The sequence below is a fragment of the Panthera onca genome, chromosome D2 (assembly GCF_046562875.1).
Source record: "Panthera onca isolate mPanOnc1 chromosome D2, mPanOnc1 haplotype 2, whole genome shotgun sequence".
NCBI lineage: Eukaryota > Metazoa > Chordata > Mammalia > Carnivora > Felidae > Panthera > Panthera onca.
This window is the reverse complement of record NC_138349.1, coordinates 58,165,897-58,191,728: the sequence shown is the minus strand read 5'-3', so window position 1 is coordinate 58,191,728 and position 25,832 is coordinate 58,165,897. Positions and strand designations below refer to the sequence as shown.

At 38.1% G+C, this 25,832-nt stretch overlaps 1 protein-coding gene across 8 annotated transcripts in view; it reads right to left on the bottom strand.

The window, feature by feature from the left end:
* RUFY2 (RUN and FYVE domain containing 2) overlaps positions 1–22,316 on the bottom strand; it is a 48,706-nt gene extending 26,390 nt beyond the window's left edge. For 3 of the 8 annotated variants that reach the window (XM_060642586.3, XM_060642594.2, XM_060642593.2), the window contains exons 1-11: positions 21,503–21,928; positions 19,854–20,027; positions 15,772–15,889; positions 13,076–13,177; positions 11,193–11,316; positions 10,937–10,998; positions 9,420–9,485; positions 5,373–5,442; positions 2,843–2,944; positions 2,586–2,702; positions 847–1,014 (exon numbers count right to left, since the gene is read on the bottom strand). In XM_060642586.3, coding sequence (XP_060498569.1) covers positions 847–1,014; positions 2,586–2,702; positions 2,843–2,944; positions 5,373–5,442; positions 9,420–9,485; positions 10,937–10,998; positions 11,193–11,316; positions 13,076–13,177; positions 15,772–15,889; positions 19,854–20,027; positions 21,503–21,707 — 1,308 coding nt within the window. In that variant the 5' untranslated portion in view covers positions 21,708–21,928. The other 5 variants (XM_060642588.3, XM_060642587.3, XM_060642589.3 and 2 more) reach the window with 5 other exon arrangements.
* Between the last annotated feature and the right edge of the window lie 3,516 nt (positions 22,317–25,832).

Sequence of the window (25,832 nt, the reverse complement as noted above, 5' to 3'; positions counted from 1 at the left end):
AAAACTATAGTGGCTTTGATTTTCAAACCTGAATACTTTTAAGTTTTGTATACCATTTCACTATGGAATTTTTACTTTGAAATGAACAGTTATTCTGTAGATCAAAATACTCCTATGATATAAAGTAAAGCAGTAGACTACTAGTCTGCAATTAAAATGTAATAAACACACACACACACACACACACACACACACACACACACTTTGCCTTCAGCGTTTTTTTGGGAAAACAACAAAATAAACTCTTGTAAACTATGTAAAATAGTTTCAATGTAAAGTATTTCAAATTAAATATAAAGAGCTTTTGGCACCAAACTACTTAAACAGTGATGTCCCTTTATGAGAGAATTTGTAACTATTGTAGGAAAGCATTTCAATTAAAATTAAATCTTTCTTGGGGCCCTTGGCTGGCTCAGTCAGTAGACCATGTGACTCTGACCTTGGGGTTGTAGGTATGAGCCCCATATCAGGTGTAGGGATTACTTAAAAAAATAAAATCTTTTAAAAAAATCTAAATCTTGCTCAGGACTATATTGTATAAAGAATTCACAAAAATGTCCTGCATATTTAGGGTGAATTTTCCCAAAAGATTTAATCTTCATACTTAACCTTTCAGCATTTAAAAGGAAATCAGGTAGGTGATTTTTTTGTTCTTTGATACCTTACTTAAGAAATAGTCTGCTCTATTTCTTAAGCTTCCATTTAGAAAAAAGTCACTGGTTTTGATTACCAATATGGCACAGTTAAAATGACTCATCCCTTTAAAAACCAGATGCTTCATACAAATAGTCATTTTCAATTTCCATTCAACTCAAGAAATTCCAAGAATTTAAGAATGATCCTTACCTGCAACTTTTGATACATCTCTATGTTAATTGCTTTAACTTCCTCTAGTTGTTGCCGAAGGCCTATCAGAGTATCTTGTTTCTCATGGATATCTTTCTCCAACAACTTCATGGCAAGTTCAATCTCATGTTTCATACTAACTTGTACTGCTAGCTCATTCTCCACATCCTGCAATTTCAATATATATTCAACTCACACACCACTTCAGGATGTCAAAAATCAGATACACAACAGTTAATAAGAACACAAAAGATTTTCTATTCAATATGCACAGTACTCTTCTGAAGTATAAGCCCCACTAAAGGGAATCAACCAGGTCCTATAACAACATAAAATTCCAAATATTTTCAACTGCATATTTTGCTAAAATGAAAGTATTTTCTAGATTCTATTATCATTATTCTACTAGTTCAAGAATTAAGTATTTTATGCCTCATTAATTCAGTATTAATTTTCCTCAATCAAAGAAAAAAAGCAGTCAGTACAAGTGAAGGCCAAAGATAACTCAAAAATCCCACCTCACAGTTTTAATTTCTTCTCTTCAAGAATTTTATATCAGAATGAAAAGAAGTTTCCTAATATAAATAAATAGCATAACAGATATATAGCAAAAGGGATAGAAAGGCTGGCCATACTCTCTTCTTGACCTGGGTGGTGATTACATAGGTATTAATGTTATTACCCATTAAGGTGTACATTTGTATTTTTCTATAGATACTAGAACAATTTAAAAGGTTAAAAAATAAGTTAATTTTTTAAAAGTAACCTCTATGCCAAACATGGGGCTTGAACTCATGACCCCAAGATCAAGAGTCGCACATTCTACCGAATGAGCCAGCCAGGTGCTCCCAAAATAAGTTAATTTTAAACACGATTTTACTGGGGTGCCTGGGTGGCTCAGTCCATTAAGCTTGACTCTTGATTTCAGCTCGCATCATGATCCCACGGTTCATAGGTTTGAGCCCTGCCTGGGGCTCTGTGGGGACAGTGTGGAACCTGCTAGAGATTCTGTCTCCTTCTCTCTCTTTCCCCTCCCCACTGGTGCTCTCTCTCAAATAAATATATAAATATATAAATAAATAAAACTTTCGGTGCCTGGGTGGCTTAGTTAAGCGTCTGACTTGGGCTCAGGTCATGATCTCACAGTTTCTGGGTTCAAGCCCCACATCGGGCTTTGCTCTCACCAAGAAGCCTGCTTCAGATTCTCTGTCTCCCTCTCTCTTTGCCTCTCCCCGACTCATGCTCTCTCAAAAATAAACATTAAACAAAAAACTTTTTAATAAATAAATAAAAACTTTAATATGGTTTTACTCATTTCACTCAATCCACTCATTTCACAGTTTAAAAACACTTTAAAGGGGCACCTGGGTGGCTCTGTCAGTTAAGTGTCTGACTCTTGGTTTTGGCTCAGGTCACAATCTCACAGTTCATGAGTTCAAGCCATACATCAGGTTCTGTACTATCAGCACAGAGCCTGCTTAGGATTCTCTCTCTCTCCCACTCTCTCTGCCCTCCCCTGCTCACTCTTATCTCTCAAAATAAATAAACTTTAAAAAAATTTTAAAAACACTTTAAAAAACAATTGATAAAGTAGGAACTTAAAAGAACTTGAGAGAGTTGCAAACTGGTGAGATTTCTATCCCACACCAAGGAAGATAAGGTTAAAGAAGAGATTTTAAATGGTACTTGCTTAAGGGCAAATTATTATGATTATTACTATTTTTGCTAATGATACATACCTGTCTTAACTGAGATTCATCTCGAAGCTGCCTTCTGGCCTCGTTGTACATTTCATCAAGCCCCTGCCGAGAATGCTTATATGTTTGAAGCTCAGTTTCCACATCTACTTTGGTAACCTAGAAATAAAACCTAAGTTTTTACTATTTAATCACTACTATTAATACAGCACAGAAATAAATATCCAGTCTATGCACAAGTCCTCCAAAGTGGCAATTTCTGACATAAGATGGTCTGTTTGCAATCAGTCTATACTTACCTCTAGGTTCTGCTGTGTTTTCATTAAAATCAATTTATTTTCACTTCGTAATTGATGATTTTCTTCTTGGAGTTTAATGATATTATTCTTTGCTATTGCTAACTAAAAATTACAAAACGGGGAAAGAAAAAGAATTTAAACACCATTACTTATACTTGCTTTACAGGTTATGTTCATGGCTATAAACAACAAAATATAAAATCCTAAAACTAGTCAAATGTCTCACATGTACAGAAGTTTTCATAAGAAAAATACGCTATTATCCCAAGATACCAGTAAAAAAATTATACTCTTATTTCTATTATTTCCTTTTATTAGTCAAAATATGTTAGTTAAAACATATTATGCTTATCTGATTTATAATATTTTCTGAATACAAAGTGCCAGGAAACAATAAGACTGTAAAGATCTGTGTAAAGACAAGATCTATAAGGAAAGAAGGCTGTGCGATTACTGAAAATGTGATACAGACCTTCACAATAACCAAATAGGACACTCTCTGAAATACAGGAATAATACTGAGTGACCATCACAAATATGAGACATTTCTCAACATCAGAGGTAGCCATGAATGACTGAGTGGCTTGGCTCTGATGCCTAGAATGAAAAAAGGGATTCCAGGAAAGGAAAGCAGGGCCTACCCCTAATGTTGGCTTGCACATAAACTTCTGAACACTTCATCAGGGATATAACTTGAACTTTAGAGTGCGTCTAAGGCCAAGAAGAGGCACAAACTAGTGAGCAGCTCTAATGGTCCCCATCTATCTATCAAATGGTGCTGATGGCCAACAAATGTGAAAAGATGCTCAACATCACTGATCATCAGGGAAATGCAAATCAAAACCACGATGGCTAAAATCACCTGTAAGAATGGCTAAAATAAAAAACACAAGAAACAACAGGTGTTTACAAGGATGTGGAGAAAAAGGAACCCTCAGGCACTGTTGGTAGGAATATAAACTGGCTCAGCCACTGGGGAAAATAGTATGCAGGTTCCTGAAAAACTTAAAATAGAACTACCCTACCATCTAGTAATCACATTACCGGGCATTTACTAGAAAAAATACAAAAATACTAATTCAGAGATACATGCATCCCTATGGTTATTGCAGCATTATTTACAATAGCCAAACTATGGAGGTGGCCCAAGTATCCACTGACTGATGAATGGATAAAAGAGTTGTGGTATATGGGGTGCCTCGGTGGCTCAGTCAGTTAAGCATCCAACTTCTGCTCAGGTCATGATCTTGCAGTTTATGAGTTGAAGCCCCACGCTGGGCTCTGTGCTGACAGCTCGGAGCTTGGAGCCTGCTTCAGATTCTGTGTCTCCCTCTCTCTCTGCCCCTCCCCCATTCATGCTCTGTCTCTGTCTCTCTATCTCTCAAATAAGTAAACACTAAAAAAATTTTTTTTCAAAGTTGTGGTATAATATATACAATGGAGTATTATTCAGTCATAAAAAAGAATGAAATCTTGCAATTTGCAATGACATGATGGATAGAGCCAGAGTATAATGCTAAGCAAAATAAGTCAGTCAGAGAAAGACAAATACAGTATGATCTCATTCATGTGGAATTTAAGAAACAAATGAGCAAAGAAAAAAAAAAAACAGAGAAATCAAGAAACAGACTCTTAACTATAGAAAGAACAAACTGATGGTTACCAGAGCGAAGGTGGGGGGGGGGGGGAGGGCGAAACAGGTGATAGGGATTAAACAGTACACTTATGATTTAAAGAAAAAACTATCAAATGGTCCCAAACCATCAAAACAAAGATGCATTCTAAACTGCGATCATGTAAATAATCATGTGCTCTCTGATCTGGAAAAATGAGGCCACTTCTAAACTAACAATTTTAATTAACATAGAAAGTAGGGTTCATAGCACTCGTAACACATTTCATCCTCTTAGCCTAAATAATTCGGAAAATACAAAGCAGTAACTCTGTGATTTGATAGATTTAAAAAACAAAAGAACTTATCTTAAAGTAACTTTACAAACAGTATTAAAAAGAGAGCAGAGATAAATTTCTGGTCTAGGACTACCAGATAGCCACTTTGACAACGCAGGAAACCAGAACATATGGGATGAGTTTTACACTTGGGAGGGCTGGAGAAAGGGTGGACATGATCATGTAGTGGTGCTTGTAAAGAAAAGGAATCTGAATAGTACAACAAGGACAGTATCATTTTAACAGGAATTTCAAACTATAGGTGAGTCACTATCTACATACAGGTCATCCAGATTTTATAATGAGAATCACATTTATTTATAGAAGAGCTTATAGGAGTGTCATCTTTGGAGCTAATTTCTAGGAGTATCTCACAGATTCACCTGAGAATTTGCCTGAGAATATGTGATTTCTCTAGAACTTCTAATCATCAATTACAACAATATTGCAAATACTCCATCATAATGATGAAAATGTGCCTGTGCGCATGCACATGCTTAATATATTCATACTTAAAATGGAAAAGGTTCACAAATACTAGGTCCATGAAACACAATTATCCACGGCTGGATTACAATACCTCTTCAATCAGCTTAGTATTTGACTTTTCTAATGAGTCAACTCTTGAATGGAGACTGCTGACTGTGCTGCTGAAATTAATAAAGAAAAAACTCATTCAAATCACACAAACTCACAAAGGCAAAAAAAGTATGTTATCCTGGACTTAATGTGTTGACTAACAAGTACCAATTGCCCTGAATTTTTTTTTTTTTTTTTGAAGGTTAACTAATCCTTCTTTTCCTTGTTTTTGTTTTTTTTTTTTTAAGTTTTTATTTCAATTCTGGTTAGTTAACAGCCCTGAATTTTTGGGTGTAGGAAATTTCATTAAGTTGGATAACTTCATTTGCCTAGGACAGCAATAAAGACTATAGAAAAGGAATCACTTCTATTAAAATTACATTTTACGCTGCTCATTACTTTTGTTGTCTTCTTAGAGTCCTTCTCACATTTAACTTATAATACTTAGAAATGGATTCCACACAAAGATCATCAAATATTGTTAAAACTAAATTCAAAATTATTTTTTAATGGATGAACTTTAAATATCTACTTTAGAAGTGGCTTAATGACACTTACACAGTGGTCTCCAACACAAACCTCATTCAGTTTCCCCTATCCACTTTCATAATAACTTAAAGACCTCTAAAGTCACCTATAGTTTGAGAACTGTGAATACCACATATACATCAGGTACCTGGTCAACCTGCAGCTAAGCAAACACCCTGACTTTCAAAGATATAGTTGAAAGTCATATTATGCCACATGAACAACTTGGTTTTTTACATTTTTATTTAAACTGATCAAGACTGAACATTATTGTACATTTTATTGAGTCTATTTATCAAGGCCTTGATTCTACCATCTCAAACTTTAATAAGACATGATATGCTGTATATATTAAAATAAAATCTATAGATTTCAACACATTTTATACCAGCGTCAGAAATAAATGTTGGTATTTTAGCTTAACTGGTGAAACAAGAAAAATGTTTTTTCATGCATATTGAATCATTTTTAATGTTTTTATTTATTTTTGAGACAGAGAGAGACAGAGCATGAGCAGGGGAGGGGCAGAAAGGGAGGGAGACACAGAAACCAAAGCAGGCTCCAGGTTCTGAGCTGTCAGCACAGAGCCTGATGCGGGGCTTGAACTCACGGACCGTGAGATCATGTCCTGAGCTGAAGTCGGATGCTTAACAGACTGAGCCACCCAGGCGCCCCGAATCATTTTTAAATATAATCATTCTTGGGGTACCTGGGTGGCTCAGTCGGTTAAGCATCCAACTTCAGCTCAGGTTATGACCTCACGGTTTGTGAGTTCGAGCCCCGCGTCAGGCTCTGTGCTGACAGCTCAGAGCCTGGAGCCTGCTTTGGATTCTATGTGTCTCTCTCTCTCTGCCCCTACCCCACTACACTCTGTCTCTGTCTCAAAAATAAACATTTAAAAATAAATAAATAAATATAATATTCTTAGGTAAACAACTTGAGTTTTTCAAGAACAGCACGAGCCTGCTTTGGATTCTGTCTCTCCCTCTCTCTCTGCCCCTCCCCTGCTCATGTACTATCTCTGTCTCTCAAAAATAAACATTAAAAAAAAAATGACAGAGTGAGAGAGAGACAGAGCCTGAAGTGGGGCTCGGACTCACGGACTGTGAGATCATGACCTGAGCTGAAGTCAGACGCTTAACCAACTGAGCCACCCAGGCGCCGCAAAAAAAGTACTTTTAAAAACAATAAATCCTCACAGTGGTTTTTTTGAATGAAGGATAATATGAGTTCTATTTTTTTCTATATCTATTTTCTATATTTTTGAAATATTCTAAATATACAAAAACTTTCTAATTAGAAAAACAATGAAACATTTTTAAATACATAAAATGTACAAAAATAAGGCAGTAGTATTGCTGTACATGATTTAATACACATATTTTAAAAGAAAATGAGAAAAACTCTCTGAACCAAATGGAATAGACTCTAAGATAAACTGAATAAAAACACTGAAGTATAGAATAGTGTGTTGGGGCGCCTGGGTGGCTCAGTCGGTTAAGCGTCCGACTTCGGCTCAGGTCATGATCTCACAGTTTGTGAACTTGAGCCCCGTGTCGGGCTCTGTGCTGACAGTTTAGAGCCTGGAGCCTGCTTCGAATTCTGTGTCTCCCTTTCTCTCTGCTCCTCCCCCGCTCATGCTCTGCCTCTCTCTCTCTCCTTCAAAAAAAAAAAAAAAAAAAATTAATAGTGTGTAAGTTATACTACTTTATGTGTAAAAAAAAAAAGAGAGGAAGGTGAGAACTTTAAGAATACATATTCATATTCTTGTCTATTTGTATAAAGTATCTCTGGAAGCATACACAAGAACTTATTAATTATTCCTGAAAAGGGAAACCAGGTAGTTGATCAGGTGAAAGGAAGACTTTTTTTGTGTGTGTTTTTTGAAGTTTAAACTATGTGAATACATTACCTGCTCCCAAAAGGGAATAAAGGTTTAAAATTAAATAAATAAGGAATACAAAGTTGCATTTAGAAATATAATCTCAATCTCAGAAATATAAATTACTAAATACACACACATACACACATATTTCGTATGAACATTAAAACTCCTTTAAAAAAAGGCAAAAATAGAAGATCTTTCCTATCCAACTTCACAGAGAAAGCAAGAATTACAGCTTTAGTTTCTTCTTCTAATGGGAAAATGTTTAATTATATTTTATGCTTACTGAAACTTAGAAAATCATAAAAGTATAAAAAATTATTCATAATACCATCACCCAAAGATTGCCATTTTTGCTACTCATTTTAATTAATGGGAACAGTCCATTTCTAACTACATATCAAAGATTCCTCACTATACCTATGCTATTTTGTCCAAAATGAAATGTGTTAAGTGTAAAATACACATTGGATTGTGAAGACAATACAAAAAAAGAATATAAGGTATCTCATGAAAAGTTTTTATACTGAATGATAATATTTTGGGTATATACTGGATTGAATAAAATATAGTTCTAAAATAATTTCAAGTTTCTTTTAATATGGTTACTACAATTTTAAATTATCTGTATAACAACTCACATTATACTTCTATTAGACAGAACTGCACTATACTATTTTACATTCAGATCTCTAAAATTCTTCCCAGAGTATTCACTGACAGCTTCGATGCCCAGGTGACACTGTAAGGAAAAAACTTCCACCATGGGAGGCAACAGCCACATTTACACATGAAGCTTGTTGAAGTAGGAAAAATGAATTTTCGAATCATGAAAATGATATAAACTTCCACTATATCTAGCCTTTTTTTCTCAAGGGTACAGGGATAAGTTTGAAATTGAATTTTTTTTAAGTTTACTTATTTGTTTTGAGAGAGAGAGAGCGAGCCTGTCCATGTCTAGGGAAGGGGGAGAGAGTGCCCCTTGAGAAAATCCCAAGCAGGCTCTGCACTGACAGTGCAGATGTGGGGCTCAAACTCACAAACTGTGAGATCATGACCTGAACCAAAATCAAGAGTGGGACACTTAGGGGTGCCTGGGTGGCTTGGGTGGTTGAATGACTGACTCTTGATTTCACCTCAGGTCATGATCTCACAGTTCATGATTCGAGCCCCACACTGGGCTTTGTGCTGATACTGCAGAGTCTGCCTGGGATTCTCTCTCTCTCTCTCTCTCTCTCTCTCTCTCTCTCTGTTCCTCCCCACACCCTGTGTGCCCTCTCTCAAAATAAATAAATAAACTTAATTTTTTTTTTTTTTAAAGAGTGGGACACTTAACCAACTGAGCCACCTAGATGCCCCTGAAATTGTATCCTTTTTTTTTTTTTTAACCTCTCTTCAGAAATTCTATCTTTAAATTCTCTCAAGGTCCTATTTGAAAATCTGACTCTCATTTTTTGTTGAAAATTATCTCCAAGATTTCTCTGTATTCTTAATTTCCACTCTCTATTCCCTCAACCCGTTCTCAAAGATATTTAGTAGGAAGGAATAGGGTAAAGCTGACCTAAAAAGGATGAAAAAAACCCCTAAGACAATAGTCACAAATGTACGAAGTATTCAAGTATCCATAATACTTACTTCAGTTGTCTGTTTAATTCTTCAACATAATTCTTCTGGTCTAATATGGCAGCAATTTGAACATTCCTAAAGATGGGGAAAAGTAGTTTTGTGTCAGTTGAAAAGGTGTTCAATGGATGACCAAACAAGTATCTACATCACCTAAAAGTGTTGTAAAACATAATGGCAAAAAAATTATCTTGCCTTCATTTTTAAAATTTTTTTTAACGTTTTTATTAATTTTTTGAAGAGATAAGGTGTGAGCAGAGGAGGGGCGGAGAGAAAGGGAGACACAGAATCTGAAGCAGGCTACAGGCTCTGAGCCGTCAGCACAGAGCCTAACATGCGGCTCCAACCCACAAACCCCGAGATCATTTAAGTTGGATGCTCAACAGACTGAGCTACCCAGGCACCCCACATTATCTTACTTTTAAAATAAAATTCAACATTTTTACATTAAGGAGGCAGTAAACGGTATACTAATTATAACCTTTATTAAATCTAGTATTAAGAAGTAATCTATTTAACAATACCATTAAAAAATATATTTAAGAATTCTTTTTGCATCAGGGCTCCTGTTAGGCTCAGTCAATTAAGCGCTGACTTCCACTCAGGTCATGATCTGGCAGTTCATGAGTTCTGGCCCCTTGTCAGGCTCTGTGCTGACAGCTCAGAGCCTGGAGCCTGCTTCAGATTCTGTGTCTTCCTCACTCTCTGCCCCTCCCCCACTCATGCCCAGTCTCTCTCTCTCTCTCCCTCTCTCTCCCTCTCTCTCTCTCTCTCTCTCTCTCTCTCTCAAAAATAAAATAAACATTAAAAAAAAAAAAAAGATGGGGTGCCTGGGTGGCTCAGTTGGTTAAGCGTCCAACTTCAGCTCAGGTCATGATCTCACGGTTCCTGTGTTTGAGCCCACATGGAGCTCTGTGCTGACAACTCAGAGCCTAGAGTCTGCTTCGGATTCTGTGTCTCCCCCTCTCTCTCCCCCACTCATTCTCTCTCTCTGTCTCAAAAATAAATACAATGTTAAAAAAAAATTTTTTTTAAGAATTTCTTTTGCATCAGTATATTTTTTATTGAAATATACTTGATATAACTATAAATTTAAGGTGTACATATTATTTTGATACATTTGTGATAGGACTCCAACTGTAGCAATAATTAGCACAGCTATTATGCTACATAGTTATCCTTTCTCTAAGCTGTAATGAGTGTATTTTAAATTTAAACACTGGATCTTGAAATGAACCAGCATTTGTAAACTTGTGAATAAGTTTTCATCTCTTTTACCACAAAAAACAGCTGATTATTAAAATAGGTCTCAAGAACAGGTGTGACCAAAAGTCATAACCTTGTATTAAAGCCTCCTTCTAAGTGATTTTTGCTTTGTGAAATTTTTATATGGAAGCAAAACAAAATAAAGCAGGAACCATGCACAAAAAAGTAAATAAAAACTACATTATCAGTAGATGGACCCCATGGTGATTTGTAAAGAGCTCCATAGAAAATACAACATGTGAAATAACTTAGGAAAATCATACCTTTCTTTATTTCCAATATCTTCTTCATTCTTTAAATACATGGAAAAATCAATCACTCCAACCTAAAGTAAATAATGTTATTTTTATTTAAAGGGGAGAAATATTAGAAGTACATTTAACATGCAACTGAATTTCACTCTTAAGTTTCCTTTCATGTTTAATAGCACTGTTTACAATTTAGAGTTGTAAACTGGATCCAAGAGGAACAGCACAAACTAAAAACTCTCTGCATTTGGTTTTGGTCACTTTCACTTACTTGTGAGTCTAAATCTTCTCCCTTTACACAGAGATTAGCATCTATCACATTCAGGCCAACCAGCAGCCCAACAATCACTGCTCCTTCTTCTTCCATCATTAGTGCATGATACTCATAAAATTCACTGTGGAAATCAAAATAAAAAGCTTAAAACACAAATTTCTTTCAAACATAAATTTAAAATCTCAGCCCAGTAATATAAACATGAAATCCATACAAATTAGGTCTCTTCAAATCAGCTTTTCTAGATGTGAATAACAAACATTTTGAAATATTAGTGTCTATATAGACAACGCAAAAGAATGGGAAAGAGAAAAGAGAAAAAAGAATTTTAAGACAGAGAAAGAAAAGAGAAGCAAAGAAATATATATCAAAAGAAAAAGGCATCATTGAGGTCTGGAATGTCCGTGACTCTCAGAAGACATAGTGACTATTACTGATCTGATTACAATACTTGTCAGAGTTGACTTTTCAAGCCTAGGATTTATTAAGAGTCTTGGGACAAATACTAAGGTAGGTAATGATATATGAAACATTTCAAAGCCCATGTTCAAATCAACATTTGATAAGTACATTGCAAGTGTTCTTAATAATCATCAACTAAAGATACTTATGGATATCTATATGCTAAAAAATGTTCAAACAAAGGACTTGTGAAAGAAATAGGACAATCTAAAAACTAAGACTTGACAATTACGTATTCATGGAACTAATTACCATGGTCTCATGCCTTCCTCAAGAAGTCCCATTTACAGTATTTAATCACTTTCATTGACCTTCAGAATATTATTGAGAAATTGCTGATGCTTAAAGTATGGTCATTCTCATTTAACAAATGGGAAAAACCAAGATGTATAACCAGAGTCATAAGTAAAACCAAAAATGACCAGATTTGGGGCACCTGGGTAGCTCAGTTGGTTAAGCATCCAACTCTTGATTTTGGCTTATGTCATGATCTCACAGTTCGTGAGATAAAGCTCCACATCGGGGCTCCATGCTGACAGTGTGGAGTCTACTTGGGATTCTCACTCTCCTCCCTCTCTCCCCCTCCCCCTGCTCATACATAGTCTCTTTCTCTCTTTCAAAATAAATAAACATTAAAAAAGAAATGACCAGATTCTCCAAAACATTAGACAGGCACTCCAAGAGAAGAAGCGCAAATGGAGGGACAGCCATGGGCTGCTCCCTTTGACAACTGATTATCTTACTTTGAAATTTTCAAAGTCTGCTTAAAAATATATGGCCTTCGGGGCACCTGGGTGGCTCAGTCAGTTGAGCATCCAACTTTGGCTCAGGTCATGGTCTCGCAGTCCACGGGTTCGAGCCCCGCGTCGGGCTCTGTGCTGAGAGCTCAGAGCCTGGAGCCTGCTTTGGATTCTTTGTCTCCTTCTGTTTCAGCCCCTCCCCCACTCATTCTCTCTCTCCCTCTCTGTCAAAAATAAACATTAAAAAAAATTTTTTTTTAAATATATGGCCTTCAATTTAAACTGACAGTTTAAAAAGTGCCCACAACACAGGTGAAACAGTTTAGTATGTAAAAAGAAACCTCTTGAATTAAAGTTCCAAATCCCAATATGAATTTTTATTCATAGAATTAACTCTAATTTAGAAAAAAAATGAAACTAACTTACAAATATAACACATAAATAAATTTCCTGCTTATCAGCGAAAACAAAGCTTATGGTATTCATTTTTTAGGCTAGTTCCTGATCCGTGTTATGTCCTTACCATGATTTTCTCTCTCACGTTGCTCTTCTTTTATTTTATACCATCTTATTGTATTTGTGTCTCCTTTTGTACCACATCTTTAATTCTTTGGAAAATAGGATATAAATGAAATTTTTTAAATGAAAATGAACATGATATAATGGTATGGTACTAACCTTAGGAGATCCCTTTGAATAATTAAGCAACGCAGGTAATCAGCCATTTTTTTTTGCATGAGGGCTAATCGAAGCCATGCTCTTGCACGACCCAGGGGGGTCCTAAAAAGCAAAACGAACTGGTCAGAAAACTGCTCCAACCCTTATAGAATATGTAGTCTATTATACTATTTCTGTTGAGGTACATATTAATAAATAAAAACTGCAATTTATCATGGTTTCATCTTTGTGTCTACAGTTTTAAGCTAGCTCTTTGAGCATGCAATTTGGTAAACCTGCACCTGCAAGACATCTAGGTAACATTTTATGCCTTAGAAGAAAGGACTCTGAATAGTGAGGCTATTTCTATAAGAAATATTTTGTCCAAACAGACCTAACCCTCTAAAGATGAATATGCAAGGAGCTCCTGGCTGGCTTAATCAGTACAGGTAGTTCAAGAGTAGTTCAAGAGCCACACTGGGCATAGAGGTTACTTAAAAAATAGTAATAATAATAATAATAATAATAATAAAAGATGAATATACAAAATGCATCAAATAAGGCAGTATAATGCCTTCAAAAAGTAACTGACATTATGGGATGCCTGGGTGGCTCAGTCAGTTGAGCATCCGATTCTTGATTTCAGCTCAGGTCATGATCTCAGGGTCCATGAGTTCAAGCCTCACATCCAGCTCTGCACTGACAGTGAGGAGCCTGCTTGAAATTCTTTCTCTGCCCCTCCCCTTCACACATGCTCTTTCCCTCTCAAAAATAAACATTAAAAAACAAAAGTAACTGACATCATATCTGAATTTTAAAAATCATAACAAAGAAGGCACTGAGCTTAAAAAAAAAAAAAAAAGAAGGCACTGAGCTGGTAATTAATTAAAGAGAAATCACCAGGCTGCTTGTTATTTTTCAAATGTTTCTCTATCCAGTTGTCCATAAAAAATTCAATCTCACACATCTTATCCAAGTTCTATCATTTAGTAAAAGTAAAAGCAAATTTTACAGAATATGTATGGTTTCTTAAAGAGAAAGATATCATTCACACTTTTATGTTTTCTTATACAAAGAATGTTTCAGCAGGTATTATGGAAGGAAAACTAATCTTCACAACAAAGAGCTAATGAGATTTTTATGGTGTAGCATTTTAATGAATACCATTCTTCAGAAAACATTTTTTACTCTTGTAGAGTTAGGCTTTTTAAAAACAATATGAACATGTATTTTCATATTAAAATAACCAAATTGTGTATTTCTAAGATTTTATTTTTAAATACTCTACACCCAATGTGGGGCATGAACTCACAACCTCAAGATCAAGAGCCAGCCAGGCACCCCTGTTTATACTTCTCTTTTTGAGACTTATAATTCCCTTTTTCTTCTATCTTTGCTGAAAATCACTATCCTTCTTAATATATCATTATAAGATACATCAAGTGTGAACATCACTTGCTATTTAACTCTAAAACCTGAGTTTGAGGGGCACCAGGCTGGCTCAGTTGATACAGCATGTGACTCTTGATCTCAGCATGAGTTCAAGCCCCACACTGAGTATAGAGATTACTTACAAAAAATAATAATGATAATAAATAAGAATAAAAATAAAAACTGAGTTTGAATCCTCACTCTGCCATGTATTAACTATAACTTCTCTGACCTTTATTTTTCACATCTATGTAATTATTATAATAATCTCTACCCTGTAAGACTGAAGTAAGCGCTAAATGAGACAAATCATGGAAAACAATCATTTTATTACCCTGATACAGTGCTTAATAAACAGTAGCCATTTACTTTATCATTCAATTAACTACAACTTGGAAATATTTGGATGTTGTGTTAACAGCCAGAAAACACTACCATATTCCCTGTTAACATGTAAAACTCTCAATTATAAAGCTAAGAGAAAGTACACTGATAATCTGACAGAAAATGCAACGTTTACAACATTATATATTTGTTTGGTGAAATGGGCACATGACACTATACATCCCAATTTTCAGAGAAAGAAAAGTAATTTGCACCAGTCCCATACATATAAATGTCTTATATGAGAATTCAAATCTCCTGAGCCTATGCCCTGGATTTAACCTAAATCAGGCTTCAGCAAATAGTTACTTGCTGCCAACTAGCTTACTCCTGCAAACTAGCTTAACACTCAGGAAACAGAAATGCATAATTGACACATCTTATTTTAAAGGGACCTACAGTTTCCTGCAATATAATGCAGAATTGAAGTCACAGAATAAAGGAGTGAATACAGTGATAGGGTATAAATGGAAAAGCAGTTAGTTCTTACTGAAGGGGCTAAAACAGGGGGCGCCTGGGTGGCTCAGTTAAGTGTCAGACTTTGGTTCAGGTCATGATCTCATGGATCATGGGTTCGAGCCCCACATCAGGCTCTGTGCTAACAGCTCAGAGCTTGGAGCCTGCTTTGGATTCTGTGTCTCCCCCTTTCTCTCTGCCCCTCTCCGACTTGCGCTCTGTCTCTCTCTCAAAAATAAACCTTAAAAAAAACCGAAGAGGCTAAGAGAAAGTTCATAAAGGAAATGAAATTTGAGCTAAGCCATATAGAAAGAATAGAATTTTATTAGGAGAGAATGCAAAAAGGCTACTTACAGCTAAGAGAAGATAATAGAGTGTAAGGTACTTTTAAGAAACAGTAAATATTCTTTTGTGGTCAGAAATGAACAAGTAATAAGATTACTTACTTGAGACCAGGTAAATCCCGGACACTGGCTCCTATTTCCTCTGCTTCTGGGTACAGCTTTTCCACCAGTTCCAAGGGGCCCCAGATAGTTTTGTTATAACTCAAAAATGATTTTCTTACTGAAAAAAAAAAAGTACATATAATGCATACAATTTCAACATATAAAATTGTAATAACTTCCTTTTAAATATTTAGTTTCAACGTTTCTAACTTAATACACAATTATTCAAAGACCTTTCCTCTCATCACTACACAGCCCTACTGATCAGAAACCTATTTATCAGGATCCTGATATTTTTTCCTTATCAGAAATATGCATCTTGGCCATTCTTCCCTATGAGAAATATGCAGGCAGGTAATTAAAGTAAAAAAATAACTGGGATTATTCTTTACCAGTACCAAAATAAAGAAGTTTGGCAGCCCTAGCAGGGTGATCTTTATCAGCTTATTAAATAAACCAAAGACAAATAAGTAGTTATTTTACTTTTAATATAAAAGGTGTGAGAATTGGGTAATATAAAACCATGAAATCACTACATATTTCTTTCTTAGTACTGACCAGATCTCCTGCAGATCAAGGGTGATTATCATATGCACTAACCAAGGACAATCACCAAGATAAGCAATTTTTCCTTTCGGGGGAAAAAATCAGCACAAAGTAGCTTCACATTGATTCATCAAGACAAGCCTATGACTGTTAGGACATGCCTCCTGATATTTTGTGAAGTAAAGGCAAATAAATTCAGAAAAGAGTTTAGGTATACCTGGATGGCTTAGTGGGTTAAGCATGAGAATCTTGATTTCAGCCCAGATCATGATCTCACAGTTCCACGACAGCTCTGCACTGACAGTGTGGAACCTGCTTGGGATCCTCTCTCTCCCTCTCTCTCTGCCCCTCCCCGGCTTGCTCTCTTTCTCTCCCTCACTCTCTCTCAAAAATAAATTAACTAAAAAAAAAAAAAAAAGGAAAGAAGAGTTTAAAATTTAACTATTTGGCCATCATTTTGCAAATTCCATTTCTGCAGCATGGGAGAAAATAAAGGTTTTTGTCACTGCTATTTTTTTTAAATAAAAGTTTATCGAAAAGCAAATTAAAGCTCAAGTGCCTTGGGTGGCTCAGTTGGTTAAGTGTCCGACATGGGCTCAGGTCATGATCTCGCAGTTTATGGGTTGGAGCCCTGGGTCAAGCTCTGTGCTGTCAGCTCAGAGCCTGGAACCTGCTTGGGATTCTGTGCCTCCCTCTCTCGCTCTCTGCCTCTCCCCCACTCATGCTCCAACTCTCTCTCTCTCAAAACTAAATAAACATTTAAAAAAACAATTCTTTTTAAACTCAAGGTGTTAGATCAGATTGGTGGCTTCTTGATGTATTGAAAGAAGTATTTAGAGACTGATAATGTTAAGAGTAGGAAAAAATATGATGTTTGATAAATCAGTGAAGCCTTCATAGAGGCCAGTTGCCTATATCCTTTGACCCAGTAATTCTACTCCTAGGAATCCTATCCTAAAGAGAGCAACTATACAAACACACGTATCCAACAATGTACTTACAGTACAATTTTTTTAACTTTATTTTGAGAGAGAGAGAGAACATACAAGTGGGGAAGGGTCAGAAAGAGAGGGAAGGAGAGAGAGTCCCAAGCAGGCTCCGCGATGTCAGTGCAAAGCCCAACATGGGGCTCAAACCCATGAACTGTGAGATCTGTGAGACCTGAGCCAAAATCAAAAGTCATAAGCTTAACCACCTGAGCCACCCAGGAGCCCCAACACAATATTAATAGTAAAAAATTGGAAGCAACCTAAGGGTACACTAAGAGGAGGACAGTTAATTAAGTTATGGTATACATATACTATGAAACTTTATAGAGCCATTAAAAATGTGATAAAGAGCTCTATGTAAATGGAAAGATCTCCAAACCATATCACCAATCTTTTAAAACAAAGTCACAGAATAATACTTATAGCATAATTCTATATACAGTAAAAGAAAAAAAAAAACAACAAACAGAAAAGAGCTAGAACAATGACAAGGAATAGACAAGGAAGAGAATGAAGGAAACAGTTTTTGTTCTATGTGCTTCTATGTTGTTTGGTTCATGTACAAAAAGAGTAGATTTCACTATTCTTTACACAATTTTTAAGAATTACTTTGTTTTCAGAGCACCTGGGTGGCTCAGTGGGTTGAACATCCGACTGTTGGTTTCAGCTCAGGTCAAGATCTCAATTTGTGAGATCAAGCCCTGCATGGAGCCCTGGGACTCTGTCTCTCCCTCTCTCTCTGCCCCTCCCACCGCATGCACCTGTGTGCACACTCTCTCTCTCTCAAAATAAATAAAATTTTAAAAAATTACTTCATCCTCAATTGAAGAAAAAGTGGAATCTAAAAAAAACAAAATAAAAACCAGAACAGAGTGGTGGTTGCCAGAGGCAGAGAGTGGAGGCAAAGGAAATGGGTAAAGGTAGTCAAAAGGTATAAACTTCCAGTTATAAAATAAGTAAGCCATAAGGATGTAATGTACAGCATGATGACTACAATAATACTGTCATATATTTGAAAGTTGCTAAGAGAGTAAATATTAAAAGTTCATCAAAAGAAAAAAATTGTAACTATGTATGGTGATGGATATCACCATATTGTGGTGATCATTTCACAATACATAAAAACATCATATTATGCTGTATACCTGAAAATAATGAAAAATATCATATGTTGTATACCTGAAAATAATGTTAATTATATCTCAATAAAAATTTTTAATTAAAAAAAGAAGTTAGTACTTTAATAACATCACATAGAGTCTCAAATTTCGATGTCAAGGCTCCTTCTCAATTTTATGTAAACCTCTTCTGCTGTTGACATTGATCCTCACTTTCCTGCCCCTTAGTCAGAACTTCTAGGTCTGCCCAACTTAACCAGGTTCATACTATACCAACAAGGAACCAGGCAAGCTTCTTTTGCATTATAATAGTCACTTGGGTATAAACTTTTACTCACAGAGCCCCTACACAGCTGATCAAAAGAAGTAGAGACCAAAACTACCAACAACTGTTAATGCAATAAGTAAAAGAATAGTTATTACACAATGTATATTAAATAACTAAATATAATATAAACATTTCACAAGTAACAATAAATTCAACTGTGTAGAAGAATACAATATCCACTATTATCATCATTTCCAGGGAACACTCACATTTCTACGATAACCCAATCCAGAAGAAAATCTTTCTAGATCTCTTCCAGGGTCCCAAGGAGGTTTATATTTCAACAATCAACTATTTTTTAAAAAAAATTTTTTAATGTCTATTTTTGAGAGAGAGACAGCATGAGTGGGGAAGAGGCAGAGAGAGAGGGAGACACAGAATCTGAAGCAGGCTCCAGGCTCTGAGCTGTCAGCACAGAGCCCAACATGGGGCTTGAACTGACCTACCACAAGATCATGACCTGAGCCTAACTGGGACTCTTAACCGACTGAGCCACCCAGATGCCCCAACAATCAACTATTTTAATGTATTTGTTCAATAGGACTGAAAGTAGTAATAAGACTTCATATTGGGATCACTAAGCTTAATTTTTTTTTTTAATTTTAACATTGTTTTAAGCTTAAAATTTTTTAAATAACTCTATAATTCCCCTAGAAAACAAATCACTTCAGAATATGTTGGTGGGGAGGGGAGGAAATGGAAAATGTTTTTACAAAACACTAAGTAGGCATCTTTTTTTTTTTTTTTTTTTAAATTTTGAGAGAGAATGAGCAGAGCAGGGCAGGGCCAGAAAGAGGTAGAGAGAGATTCCCAAACAGGCTCCAATGTGGGCTCGATCTAATGAACCAGAGCCAAAACCAAGAGTCAGACGCTTAACCAAATGAGACACCAAGGAGCCCCTACGTAGGCATTTTCCGAAGACAACTTATTTAAGAAAACATAAAGCAGTGGGCTGTTTTCTCCCAAAACCAACCCACCCAGTATTTTTCAAATGTAAAGTAACAATAATTACGGCCTCAACAAATATCACATTTTCCAGGATGTTTAAGATGGAACAGGGGATTATAAATTAGTTTTTTTTTTTTTTTAATCTCATGATACCTTTAAGACCATGTTTCAGACAATGTTCCATAACAACAAAGAACTGCTGCAAGGGGGGATAGTCAGAATCCAAAGTGCGGCCAAAGCTCAGAGCAGATTCAATGAGTCCTTTGATACTCAACTTAGCCATGTTTAACAAGTTTGCTCTCTCTACAGCTGTGGGGTCTTTTGCAGCTGAAAAGCACAAGAAAGGAGTCCATCATCATTTGCAAGACATGACATTGAAAAACATATAAACCCTTTCATTCTGCTGTAAAATGAACAATGCTGTTTTTCTCTGGTTGACAAATTAGTCTCCCTAACTAACCCACACTTTCTCTTTTTGTCTCTCACACACACCACAGAACATTACCATGCCTACCCAAGACACAGTTTATGGATTATTCTCAAGACCGTGCACATTTGTTATTTTCTGGTATTTATTTTACTTTTTGTGGTACCTCTTCAGGGAGAATGAATTTTGATTTTTTTTTTTTTAATGACTTCTGGAGCTAAGATTGGAGTAATAACATATTTAAGAGTCTCATGCAAAAGGTGGACAGCAGTAGTCCAAGGATGAATCTCAAGGCAAAAAATGTTCAGAACTGGCAATAAAAGGCAATTACAATTTTAAAATTACAGTATCATCTATAAATATGACAGGTAAATAAAAACAACTGGACAAATAAGGGGATACAGGCAAAGCCATTCAATTCTTTCATTTTAGCCCTCTTTCCATCTTGTTTTTTCATTGCTACTGTAGTTCTGTATTTCAGGACTCCTTTATTTTCCCAGAGGAAATAAAAGCAGAGTCCTTATTTCACATTTAAGTTTCCTGCCCTTCCACACAGCTGATTCAGTCAAAAACTAAGTTAACAGATACATTAAAAAAAAAAACAAAACTGATTTTTAATTGATATTTTCATATCACAAAACTCTTTTTCTTCCCCACAAATTTTATTCTTAATTTAGAAATTCAGATGTTTCCCCCTATTCTCACCACTGTTGTGACAGGCAGGAATATTTACAGCCAACACAGATGACAACATTAAGTGCAGAAAAATGAAAGCACTTAATATAACCTTTCATAATCTCTGGCAAATCTACTAGTCCAAGTGAACCAAGTGTCCGTTCCTCCTCTATTGAACAAAAGTCCAGGGTTTCCAATGATCCAGTATTCAAGTTCTGAGCTAAGGGTGAAACCTGAGTCAGAATTCTAAGCAACTAAAAATGCAAACACCCACAACAGCTATGACCAAGCTAACTGGTGGAAAATCTGCACACACATCATTCCTTCAAATCTGCATCGTGGTATGATTCCCTCATTTTTCGGAAACCACTTGATGTTTCATAATCTGTACCAATTCTCATTTTTCTTAACAGTGTGGATCACGATCCGTAACTTGTGAAGGGACAAGCAGACAAAAGGCGCCTTTACAGCTGCTCCGAGGCAGGTCCATGCTCCGCGCCCGCAGCTTCCTCGCCCGGGAGCCTTTACACGCCGACCGCGCCCCGCCCGGGCTCGAAGATGTGTCCGGCTCTTCGCAGCCCCAACAAGGCCAAGGGCCAGTCCCCTCGTCTCGCCCGGGCCCAGAGTCCCCTCCCTGCCTCCCTGCAGTAAGGCTGCCCAAAGGGCTCGGGGCGCCCCAGGTTCCCCACGGAGGGCTCACCCGGGGTCCTGCGCGGCATCGCTGCACCTCTCCCGCCCTTGGCGTCGGGCACCCAAGCCAAAACCTGAGACGCGTCTTCCCTCCGCCACCCCCAAACCTGAAAAGTCATCGCCCGTCCGCGGCTGTTCCACCGACCCGGGAGCGGCCCCCTGGCCGACCCTGGCTTCGCCCCTTGGAAGTCGTCAGACAAGGAGCCCTCGGCCATTAGGCCCTAGAACCCGGGCGGGGTCGGGAGGCAACAAGGGGCGGCCGCGCGTTGCCATGGCGATCCCCGGCACCCCCGAGTCCCCGGCTGCCCCCGCCCTGGTCCAGGCCCGGACTCGGGCCCCAGTGGCGACCCGAGGTTTCGGTGCCTATCACCACGGGTCCTCCTCGCCCGGCCGCGTCCTAGGACGGAGAGCCCAGGGTCCGCTCTCGGTCCGCTCCCCTTACCCATGGCGGCGACGGCGGCGCGGTCTCGGGCGGGGACGCCCTGGGCCCCGCCAGCAGATTCCTTCAGGCGCGCGGCGGCCGCCACGGCGTCTGCCACCAGGCCTGCCGCGGCCCACAGCGCTCCCGGCGGCGGGAGGACGCCCGGGCGGTCCCGCGGCGCCGCGAGTGGGGGGCCGCGGGGCCTGCAACCGGCGGGAGAGAAACCCGCCCTCGCCAGGCCTCCTCGCGTCCAGTCGGACCGGAAGGAGAAGGGAGAGGAGCGTGAAGGTGACCTCGCGTGTGAGGAGCCTGAGGCTGGTCACCGGCCGGCCGGACCACCAGTCTCTCACCCGGGGGCTTCACTGGCGCGCTGGGGCCGCTTTGCCAAAGGGTGCGAGCCACGTGCAAACGTTTTCATCCACACGGGGGCGGGGTTCATCTGACACACCTGACCGCTTCCCTTCACTCTTCTCAAACTCTTAGGGGAGCAGAAGAATTTAGAAAATCTGAAGCAGTTAACAGTAGGCAGAAATCTGCTACAACTAAGCAGCCCCAAAACGACTTTTAAACTAGTAAATACACCGGCAGGGGGAAGGGCCACACTAATCAAGGGACAGAGGTATAGAGATAAAGCTACCTGTTTCTCATTTAAAGGGGCACCTGGGTGGCTCAGTCGGTTAGGTATCCGACCTTGGCTCAGGTCATGATTTCACTGCTTGCGAGTTCAAGCCCCGCATCGGGATCTATCCTGGTCGCTCAGAGCCTGGAGCCTGCTTCAGATTCTGTCTTCCTTGCTCTCTGCCCCTGCCGTGTTCACACTCTGTCTCTCTCTCTCAGAAAAATAAACTCAAAAAAAAAATTTTTTTAAGAGGAAAAAAAACCCACATGGGCACATGACAGTAGGTTAAGCCTGGGAAACTTAAGCTATTACCTAGTTAGATCAGCAATTGTTAAGACAGTGGCGGAGCCAGAAAGACCGAGAAATTTCATGAAAATGGGGCTCTGTTTGTCTCTTCAACACCTTGGCCAGTATAGTTCTGTTATGTTTATTTCTTTTGGTTTTTAATTTTCTTTACTGTGAGATAATCATACATAGAGAAAAAAGTATAAAACATATATGCAGTGTCATGAGCAAGCTATAAAGATACAAACATGAGTTGTGTTTTTCCACAATGTCAGCCTTATTCAGTCATAAAACAAGATTAACATAATTATAAAACAAGTTCAGGATTCTGAACTCAATGACATTTCACCACGTGATTAACTGGGGTTTACAAGTCACACAACAAAAGATAACACAGCCAGTAGGAAGTTAACAAACCAAACCAGAAGTCTGTGGGTGTGCAGTTGAGATAAAGCCTCAGTCTTGTTGGGTCACCTCTTAATATTTACATATTATGTTCAAGCACTGAAGGATCTCAGTTTTGTTCTGAGATCCATCAGGCAGAGCCTTCAGCAGCAGCTGCCTTTTTAAAGTGTTCACAGAGGGGTGTCTGAGATGTCTTGACAGTTTGCTAAAATATCCTTTTTTTATTTATTTTTGACAGACCAAGCATGAGTGGGGGAGGGGTAGAGGGAGGAAGACACAGAATCCCAAGCAGGTTCCAGGCTCTGACCTGTCAGCACAGAGCCGGACTTGGGGCTCAGACTCAGCCAAAGTCAGATGCTCAACCGACTGAGCAATGCGGATGCCCCTTTTTAATTTTTTAAAAATGTTTATTTTTGAGAGTGCACAAGCAGGGGAGGGGCAGAGAGAGAAGGACAGAGGGTCCAAAGCGAGCTCCACACTGACAGCAGAGAGCCCCATCCAGGGCTGGAACTTGTGAACCACAGTATCATGACCTGAGCTGAAGTCAGATGCTTAACCAACCGACCCACCCAGGTGGCCCAATCCTCCCTTTTTTAAAGGAATTTAATCAGTCTTCGGCTCCTGCAGAGCTCCTCTGCTTCTGCTTGTTATCAGACTTGTACTGGGGTACAGTCAGCAGGTGCTGGTCTCCTCAAATATCTGATTGCTGCAGTACCCTTAACTGCTTGGTTATTGCTGGACATAAGTAACTCGCTCTCTACAAGTTTAAAGAATCATTATAAAATGAACAGCTGGGTGACTACCACCACATCAGTGAGCACAGGATGGACCCATTCACCATTCACCTAGCCCCCATTCATCATCCCCCTAGGTAAATACTATTCTGGCTTTTATGAGAATCATTTCCTTGCTTTGCTGTTTCTACCATGCAAATATGTTCCCCTAAACCAAGTAGTTTATTTTTCCTGTTTGTAAGCTTTTCACAAATGGAGTAACATGAATTTTATTACACTTCTTTTGTTCAACATCAATCATGTCCAAGTTCCAGGTTGTAGGGTTTCCAGGTTGTATGATATATCCTTATGCCAATGTGCAAGAGAGTCAGTAGGGCATACCATTAAGAATAGGGGCGCATAGGTGGCTCAGCTGGTTAAGCATCTGACTCTTGATTTTGGCTCAGGTCATGATTTCACAGTTTATGAGTATGGCTGGTGAGTTTGAGCCCCGCTCTGCACACACTCTCTCAAAATAAATAAGGTATGCCTTTCCTTTTATTTAATGACAAACTTGGGGAGTCTGGGTGGCTCAGTTAGTTAAGCATCCGACTCTTGATTTTGGCTCAGGTCATGATCTCGGGGTTTGTGAGTTCAAGCTCCACCTCTGCTGTCAGCGCAGAGCCCACTTGGAATTCTCTCTCTCCCTAACCCACTCGTGTATGTGTACGTACTCTCTCTCAAAAATAAATAAGCATAAAAAATTTAAAAAAAAAATTTACTGGGGCACCTGGATGGCTCAGTTAAGCTTCTGACTTTGGCTGAGGTCACGATCTCACGGTTCATGGGATTGAGCTCCGCATCAGGCTGTGTGCTGACAGCTCAGAACCTGGAGCCTGCTTTGGATTCTGTCTTCCTCCCTCTCTGCTCCTCCCCCACTCATGCTCTAGGTCTCTCAAAACATAAATAAACATTAAAAAAAATTTACTGACAAACTTTTTAAAACTTTTCTCAAAATGTATCAGCAGTTTGGTTTTTCTGTTGCTCTATGTTCGTTCTAATGCTTAGAATTGTGAGAATTTCTTTTCTGGCCAATCTTCTAGGTAAGCGATTGTATGATGGGTCTATTTTGTATGTATCTCATTATTTTACGGATGATACTGAGCACTTCCCCCATGTTTAATATTTGGAGTTTCTCCTTTGCAAAGAAACTGTTCAGGTCTTTAGCCAATTTTTCTTTTGCCCTATCTTTTTCTTATTGGCCTGTACATGTTACTTAATATTCTACATTCTAGTTTGGTGTCAATTATGTGTTGTCATTTTCTAATATTTTCTCTGTATAGAGACTTTGATAAATATAAATTCTTACTGTTCTTGTAGTTGAATTTATGGTTTATGCTTTACTGTCTTAAGAAATCCTCCCCACCTCAAGGTCATGAAGGTACTCTCTTTTAAGAGTTACATAGCTTCATCTTTCATGTTTAGGCCTGTTGTTGCACCCAGAATTGATTTTAGTGAATGGTGTGAAACAGGATCAAATTTCACTTTTTCCTTATGTGTAGACAACTATTCCATTATCCTTTCGCCACTGATCTTCCATGCCCCCTCTATTATTAGTGAGCATGTAATTATACATCAGTTCCTAGGCCAGAGTCTTTTTCATTTTCAAAACCACTCTATGAGGATAGAATTAGCTCCATTTTGCAGATGAAACTAAACTCTGAAAGGTTAAATAGCTTGCCTCTCTATTCAGAGAACTAAGGGACAGAACCAGAATTTGAGCCAATACAAATTGGCTTGATTTTCATATATCAAAATACAGGAAGTTTTTAGTGTTCCAAGGAGTCTAAAACTCATTACAAGTCTAACCCCTTCTGTCTTGCTATTAAATATTGAA